We start from the raw sequence: 9025 nt of genomic DNA, 5'->3' as shown, positions 1-9025 counted from the left end.
ACATGGCTAATCTTCATTTCACGTGTTTAGCCTAATTAAATTATTTTAAGGGTGACTTTAGTTTGCCCAACAATCCAATGTAGTGCGTGCATCTTATTGGGTCCTTTATCCTATAAAGAAATTAGTTGTTATCGTTACAGGCGATGTTATTCGAAAAGTCATTTTTAATTAGTAGATAAAGTCAACGTATGAGTTTTAATATGAGTTTGATTATAATTTCATTTAAGAATGTGTGGTTAAAAGTGAAGAAAACTTGGGAGTATCATAGAATATGTATTTTAAAACGATTTGGAGGAAAGATAATTTTTAAAAAAATCTTTCACAAACAACTCTTAAGTGAGGTATACTTACCTGTTCTTTTTATTTATTTATTTAAGGAACTCGACAAAATAGTTATACAACTTGATAAAATCATAATGATCAAAACCGAATATCTATTTTATAGTATAATCATGGTAATACTTCAAACTTAGCTCTTGTTTAATAGTTTTTTTTTTTAATAACGATTATAAGTTGGTTAAATTTTAATTGTAACCACATATTTTATTAGATTCAAAACTCTTCTCCACTTTTAATTACATATTTCATGAGATCCAATTAATTTACATAAAAATCAAGAATTCATATAGTTAAAAGGACTAAATGAGAAGAAACTAAATATGTGTTTCTGAATATCAATAGAATTAAAACCACGGAGGTTAGCAAAATCCCTCAATTGTCATTTAATTCAACTTTTAATTCATAATTTAACAAATTCATGTATTCAGTACAATCGATAATCCACTTTTATTCAATATTCTTTTCCAAGATATACTAAACCTATGTTTAATACGACCCGATCCTATTCTCAATCCGAATTCATACGAAAAACATGCACTGATTCACAGGATTTTTTACACATGATTGCATGTGCCATATATATTATTCACAATACATATTGTCTATGTGTTGATTTTACCGCGTTCTAGATTTGTTGCGAGTATTCCTACGCTACAACAAACAACTTACTATCTAATTGCTGATTAAGCAATTAAGGGCTATTTGAATCACATTATTCCAAAAAATACATTCTTAAACAGTGATTTGACATCATTTCAACCACACATTCTTCAATAAAATAATATTACAAGTAGATTAAAAACTTTTCCTTATTTTTTAACCACATATTTTCCATCAATACACTATTCAAGAATGCATTATTACCAAAATAATGTGGCTCAAACACCTCCTAAATAGTTCAATGGGAATGCAAAATCAATCAAGAAAAGTCATGAAATACAAAATTAATTGTCTTGAATTAAAATAAACAAACAATAGGGTTCATCATTCATCTAATACAATGAAAAACTTAGCCAACATCCTAATTATTAAATTATACGAAAAATAATGAAAAGACATTACCCATATAGAAGAAATATTGAAGAAAATGAAATTTTGATTTTGGATGGATAATTTCAAGAATTTTGCATAACTCCCTTGATGTTGATGATGTAACCTCGTTCTTCGCCTCCAAAATATGTTGAATATATGAATTTTTAGGTTTAAGGGAGTTTTTTTTTTTTTTTGTATGGGCTTATTCTCCTATTTATATGATGCCAAGAGAGAACGTGATCAATCTCCCTCCTTGCAATATTGCTACCAAGGTTTGCCTCGCCAAGATACGAGTTCCATTTCTCTATGGCCGACCCAACTCTCACAGCCTTAGCATCAGCAAAAATTCCCAGAATGAACTTTACTTAAAATTCGGTGACTCAATTGAGATTTAGCTGAAAATTCAAAGATCACTGATCAAATTCACTCTTTTCCCCAATTTATATGTATAAACAGAAAACCGATACATATACTAGAAGCATAAAAAGGGCTGTTGATTTTTATGGGAAGAGTGAAATCATTGGCAAAAGGAGATGGGCAACCACCCTTCAGAGTTCTCATCTCTCACTTTTGCCCCTAAGTTGGGAATTTTGAAGGAAACCCTAGTTGCTGCTTAACAAAGACCCCAATTTATGCTGAGGTGTGCCCCTTTTTATACAAATAAAATCTAAGGAGAGAGAATATGAGAATCTTAGATTGTGTCAAAATTAAATCATTCGCAACAATAAATCGAGTGCAAAGAGCCCTTTTATACACAAGAAACATGATACTACCTTCCAAGGTTGGTTATGAAGAAGTTGAGTAGAATTACTGCAACACAAGATAAATTGGTGGTAAGGGGATGATGAAAACGTCTCCTTTTTCCGCTCTCCTTCACATTACATTTTACCCATTTTTAGTGGAATACCAAGGAAGAAAACCATTAAGCCGCTCGTCCCCTCTATAGCTCTATGCACTTACGGATGAAAACCAACAAGATTTGGCTTTCAATTGAAACATACAAGGCTTATGAGCAAAGCCCCCTTTAATTTCTACTCACGGTTATATTCATTGTTTCTTCCATTCTTTAAAACAATGAAAATTGAGTTTAAAATGTGTTTATTACTAAAACCCTTAATTTGTCATTTATTCTACTAATTATCAAAAATATAAAAAATACTTGACAAGAATGAACATCATTCAACGATAAAAAGATTTTTTTTTTTCCAAAAAAAATCTTTCAATGTATTTTCAAATCTTTGGTTACCCCTTTTTTTTTTTTTTTTGCCCATTACACAAAAAAAATAAAAAAATTCAATTACCCATAGCTAAGGAACATAATATTGAGCTTAATAAAACTATAGGCTCCGATCTGCAAAATATCAGGCAATGAGATTGCGTACCACCATGGCTGCAAATAGTTGCAAAACATGCCCTCTGGATCTGTCGTTCACTTATAAAACCAAAATTCAAAGTAGCAATGCATCAAACACTATCTCTTCTATGCACAAATCCTCCAAGACGACTTTAGATTGTTAGGAAAAATGAGTGATTTGTGTGTAAAATAATTATCAATTAACATGATAAAATAACAAATACAATTTAACAATAATTTAACAAAAAATAGATACGAGATTTAGGAAGAAAGCTTTTGGAATCACGTCAAAGACGCTATCCTAAAATCTGTTGCCTCCCTATGTGCAGGTAATTTCGACACTATACGGCTTCAAGATAAAACTCTGTAGCTCACAGTCGGTTTTCCTTTTATGGGCATAACAATAGGAAAATAAGTGAACGAACCTTTTATTGAGTTGTCAAAATTATAAGAGTATAGCATGAATTGTTTAAAATATTTATCTTTCAAGTTGTGTCCAACACAATGAAACCAATCCCCTTCTATAGGGACAAATTCTAACTCCCACAATTAATATAATATTATGAGTTTTAAATTTCATAATTAAACCTGAAAATTAAAATAAAATTTGAAAATTAATAGGTTTTAATTGTGAAAGTTTGAAACTTATTTTATGTTACAACGTTGGCAACGTGTGTTGTTTGTGATTTCAAAATGTTTTATCGTCCAAATTAGGAACTAAAAAGTTTGGTAAATTCAATTTATGATGCTGGGACTGTAAATTGTGAATCCTATAAATAGATCCAAAATCAAAAACTAGTGTTAAATTTGTGCAATCAATTGAGATATTGGCATGTGTTCCCATCTTTGGAGAAAATGGACTCCTTATAATTTGGAGATGTGTTTTTGAAATTTCTTTATTGGATTTTGATTCAAGGTGAAAATTTGTTGGAGTTTGACACAATGTTTAGTGGGTATTGAAGTTTTGGTTGAAATGGTCTTAAAGAAATCAAAATTATGGATAAAAAAAAAAAAAAGTGGATGCATTTTCGTTAGGCTGCCGCTAGTTGGCCGCTCGAGCGGCACCTCCATATTTTCTGCAGAGAATTGACGCTCGCCTAGCACTCGAGTGACAAAGCTGTCTCCCGCATATCACTTGCCTGCCGCTCCAGCGATAAGGTTATCCGACACAGGCCCCTTTCACATTTTGACGCATTTTTGGACTGTTATTCATTTACAACTCAATTTCTTGAGTTTTATATATATTTAAGTCACGGGTTGTATTGTTCCCACAACATTTATATAGCATCTTAAAAATTTTAGATCTTAATTGAGAATATTGAGATTTTATTGTAAACAAAATTATTATTGATTATAGTAGATTTCCCTTCCTCAAGCTGTGGTTTTTTCCCATATTGGGTTTACATATAAATCTTGGTGATTTTATTTTGTTCTTGTCTATTTCATTATTGTCATCATCTTGCGATCAATTCATAACACTATGCATGTGCAAGCTTGATAGTTGCTAATACTGACATTTGAATGATTGCAGAAGCCAATGCTCATCCAATTGTTAAAGAATCATTCCCTCAATCTTCCGGGCAATGGCAGGAACGTTAAAATAAAAGACTTGAATTAAACTAAAATAAATTGAAAGAAACTCTAATTTATTTATAGAGCAAGAAATTGAAAGAAACTAAAATAAATCAAAATTCGAATAAATTAAAACTTTATTGAAGTATTAAAATTAATCTAATCAAATTAAAATAAATATAATTTGAATTAGACTCTAATTTAATATCCTATCTAACTTCATCTTTATTCTATATTAATCTATGTCTTGATCTCCATCAAAAAGCCTGTGCTTACCAGGTCGAAACATAATGCCCAGCATGTTGAGTCGATTAGGGCAATCCATAACCTACAATTTAGCACTGCATATAAAGTGACTGGAAGCACAGCTAGAGCAGCAACAAGTTTCGGTAATATCTCTTGTTTTTCTTCCTTGTAGACCAAAAAGAAGGTTGCACTAAATGTTAAAAGCATGCAAACAATTGAAGGAAAGAGTGTAATTAGTCCAACCATCAGCTTTGCTGGTAATGAAAATAGAAAATCATCTTCTCCATATCGTGAAATTAAGATAGACAAGAACATCATTATGGAAGCTGTCGAGCTAAACATTATCACAGCATCAGATATAACAAAAATTGTGAACCACCCATCAGTCAAGAAAATTGGAGTGCCTGTTTCTTCTTTATTCCTTTCAGGTACGGTAAAGACGGCAGCAAACGCAATTGTGGCAATTAAAGTTACCACAACCATGCAAGAAGTTGCTGTGTCCTTCATCCATTTCTCACCAGCTCTCCGTAAATTCTCATGCTCCACCGTAAACAACTCCCTTGGTGTTTTGCCTTCATTGTTTTTCATATGAACATAGGAAGGCCGTACAATCTTCTTCACCTCCTGTAAAGCTTACTCAAATTAATGTATATTGCAAAACCATCCAAAATTTAATTTTTGTATTGCATAGAATAGTCTATGGGAGACTTCCAAAAACTAGGATATATACACATATATTCATGATACAATTTACCATGATGCTATGAAGTGTTCCTCTTCTCTTCGAAGGGAACGGGCCTTGTGACCATGTTAATTTCTAACCTTAAACCACAGTAGCTCTCTCTGCATTTGAAGAGTTGGCCCAGCTGATACAGTGTTGAGTCTGCTTGGAGGTGATAATTTCCCAGCCAAGTGCAAATTATTGTTTCCTTCATCATCAATATAATATGTAATAAAATCCTTAGTAGCTCTTGTCTGATATATGAGACTGAACACTTTCTCTTGTCTGTTAATAACAGCAACGTGAAATATGCAGTATCTATTTTTTGAGTTGACTTTCCATGTAAGTTCAGGAACTGAGTGAGTAAACAGAGTTAGAAACTTGACATTCCCTATTTTTGCAGCATCATGAAGTATCTGAGTCTTTAAGATGTCGGAGTCGAGTAATGTCTTTGGAATCTATTCCCACAATCCCATTACCAACTTTTTGGCTTGTCTCCGCATTTGAAGTGAGCTATTTATCCTTTTGAAATCTAAACATCCAAGCAAAATTAACGTGTGGACTACAAACCCAAAGATTTCGAAAAACTAGGAGTAATGTAGCATTCGCTAGATGGTTCTGAAATTCATCATTGTTTAGTTTGAATAGACATTAATATAAGGTGGGATGATTAGAAATCTTAATTATCAATACGGAGAAAAAAAAGTTAAAGATTAAGGGTACAATTGAAGAAGCTTCAACACATATTCGGTGGTATATTCAGTTAAAAAATATTTTTATGATCGATTTAGTTTTAACGAATTAAAACTCCTTTTTGAAACGGTTGATGTATATATTGGAAAATTAGTATTTTAACTGTATATATAGTTTTTTCGTTCTTCCTATTATCAACTTTAACATAAGATCTCTAATGATTAATCCTGATACATCGTCCATCCCATTGTTAATTCCAATTTGTTTAGTGAATAGCCTAATATTACAATCAACTTTGAGAAGTAGAAAAAACTAATTTTCTATTTGTATAATAATAAGTATATATTGAAGTGAACGAGTGATAAGGACAAAATTACAACATCATCATCAATAAGGCAATAATCTAAGGATTAATTTTATCTAGTAAGTAGAAATTTTTTTGATAAGTGATTGGTCTAACTTGTGGAAAAGAGTGAGAAAGGTTTATGGTCTTACATGAAATATAAGGTATAGTAGCAATGATGCTAACAAGTCTTTCCCATATCCGTCCTTGAAATTTGAGATTGTACGATAAAGGTTTTTGAGCTAAAGCTTGTAAAGCACTTTATGTGCTTATCGCTATTGAAGTAGCTTTTCTTGTATTTTTATTTAACATCTTTAAAGCAATATCTGCTCAAAAAGAAAAACAAGCGCATTAATATGTGAAAATAGTCAGACCTATTTTGTCACTTGAACAAAAAATAGAAAATAATTTTACGTGGGTAGTCAGTCCTATTTTGTCCCTTTCAAATAAAAAGATTTCATACCATACATGTCAGCGTGGATGGCTTGTCTTCGAAAAATTCAAGAGGTGTAAGTGGGTAAAGACATTCAGCCATTTTTATGTTTCTGAACTAAATTGCAGTTTCAAATTGAAAGGGGGCGAAAAACCCACATAATAAGTTGCAAGATTCAATCGATCAAAAAAACAGAAATTAAACTTGTAGAAAGTAAAGAACACAATAAGATTTTTCGGCCGAAGCCCCAGAGGTTCAGTGACTAAGCATCTAATCCCTTGTTGAGCATCCAATCAAAATGGATATTTCTCGGTTGCACTAAAGCCCCAAAAATAGGCAATCGAAGGTTACAGAGTTCAATCACTACAAGAATACACAGAAAAAAGACTTATCTCTTCAAGGAAACCATAGATTTGCCTCAAACCCACAACGAATCAACAAACCAAATCTCTAACCTCAACACATGAAGACTCTAAGTATCACTCAAGAATATAAAAACGTTCAGTGATTGAAACCTTCAATATACTAATCGAATGAGAAGATCGATTACAGAAAATAGGGAAGCAGAAAACCTAACTCAAGAACACAGAAGAACTCTCTCGAACCTCACTCGAAAAGTCAAACAGAATGAACAGTCACACAGGCCAAACGAAGCGTCAAGTCTCATATATATCACTAGAAAATGTAACCCTTCATACAACGGTAGGAATAGAGCCAGATCTCATCATCAGGCAAATTGCCACTTATAAAGCCGCATTTTCCTAACATGTTTTATTGGTTTTCATTGATATTTTGCTACAGATAATGAGACAATCTTGTGCATGATAACTTTTTTTATTTGGTCTTGTATATGATGTGTGAATGCACCCTTCAACATATGATCTTTTACCCTTAACTATTTAAATTTTCAAGAATACTAGTGAAGATTATTCTTGGATAATTGCTCTGCTTTATAATTTATGTATTTGTAAATTGTGACAGATGTTTATAGACTCCCTGTGTTTTGGGAAATTTTCCTAGGATGTGATGTGCATTATGATATATTAAATTATTGTTTTGTGTTTCAAATTTTTGTTGGCCCGTGTAATTCTATTCCATTGATCAAGCATTTGACATGCCATAAAGTTCATGTGTAACCATATTTTGGCAATGTCCTTGAGAGTAGTATTGTTTTAGAAGGTGAATTGGATAGTAGTATATATTGTTTTAGAAGGTTATTGACACAATATTAGAGAATAATATTTTTTTATAGGAATTGACCGGCCGGTTGAGCCACCAGGTCACCGGTTAAACCACTGACCCGTTGACCCACTACATTGTTCGGGTCGACATCCAGGTCGGGTCTGGCAACTATGTTAACAAGGACCAATGAATATGTATCAAATCTTGTTTTTTAAGATATTCGTAGATGAATAGGTTGCTCACTTCTTTGATGATCTTGATTATTGGATTTCAACTTTTAATTTGAACTTTAATGTATGAATTTTTTAAGAAAATAATTATTAAAATAAATCATATTTTTTTAAGATTTTAATTCAAATTAGCAATGGAAATAGTGACGAAAATTCTTTGGTAATCATAAATGGACATAATCCGTAGCTAATTTGCGACGAGATTTTGTCTAATTAGCGACAGAAATAGTCGTAGGTAAACACCGACTGCTGCTTCCGTTGCTAAATTACCGACGACGTGAGTAATTCTCGCTAAATTAGCGGCAAGCATATTATCGACGGATTTCCTCCCAACCGATCAAATTCATTTGTGAAAGTCGTTAGCGACGAAATTTAAGGCATCTGCGATAAAAATTTCCATCTCTGAAGCCGCATTTTTTTGTAGTGATTCTAGTAAGAGTCTCTGAGGAATAGCTCAATCTCATAGCCACAGCCTCATGACAACCCTTACTCAGGTGAGTCCTCTAAGGGTGCGTGTAACCTCCTCACGATAATTCTCGCCTCGATACTCATTTTGGGTTAAACATTTCTTAACATCACATTTTATTATTAGCACTATCACCATAGGGATGAACACAGATAAAATAGTGCTATTACGAGTCACGCAGTACGGGTTATCTTTACCACATTGAACCTTCTTCATGGAATCTTCAATCACAGAGGTTGAGTTACTCCAAGAGGGAGCTATCTAATGGGCTCAAACTCATTCCCTCGATGATTTATGTATGTCCATATTGGACTACAATTTATTTATGTCCCTCTTAGACAATAATTTGGTACCATCAATTTGCAAAGTTTTTATTCTCCGCTTGCATATTTGCACATGTGCAAAATCATTTAA

General features: G+C 32.6%; 1 protein-coding gene across 1 annotated transcript; it reads right to left on the bottom strand.

Moving 5' to 3' along the window:
* Positions 1-4537: 4537 nt before the first annotated feature.
* LOC111373416 (ankyrin repeat-containing protein NPR4-like) lies at positions 4538-6835 on the bottom strand. The gene is made up of 3 exons (XM_022995956.1): positions 6769-6835; positions 5366-5655; positions 4538-5167 (listed from the first exon to the last, which is right to left on the bottom strand). The coding sequence occupies exons 1-3, from the start codon at positions 6833-6835 to the stop codon at positions 4538-4540; spliced, it is 987 nt and encodes a 328-aa protein (XP_022851724.1).
* Between the last annotated feature and the right edge of the window lie 2190 nt (positions 6836-9025).

The sequence above is a fragment of the Olea europaea genome, unplaced genomic scaffold (assembly GCF_002742605.1).
Source record: "Olea europaea var. sylvestris unplaced genomic scaffold, O_europaea_v1 scaffold1128, whole genome shotgun sequence".
NCBI classification, from domain to species: Eukaryota; Viridiplantae; Streptophyta; class Magnoliopsida; order Lamiales; family Oleaceae; genus Olea; species Olea europaea.
This window is presented reverse-complemented; position numbering and strand designations above follow the sequence as displayed.

Bases quoted from the DNA above. Each gene is read 5' to 3' on its own strand.
- LOC111373416 (XM_022995956.1), bottom strand. From the start codon at position 6,835: ATGGCTGAATGTCTTTACCCACTTACACCTCTTGAATTTTTCGAAGAC. The intron at 5,656-6,768 runs GTATGGTATGAA...CTGCAAAAATAG, and splicing joins CAAGCCATCCACGCTGACAT to GGAATGTCAAGTTTCTAACT. The intron at 5,168-5,365 runs GTTAGAAATTAA...TAAGCTTTACAG, and splicing joins GAGAGCTACTGTGGTTTAAG to GAGGTGAAGAAGATTGTACG.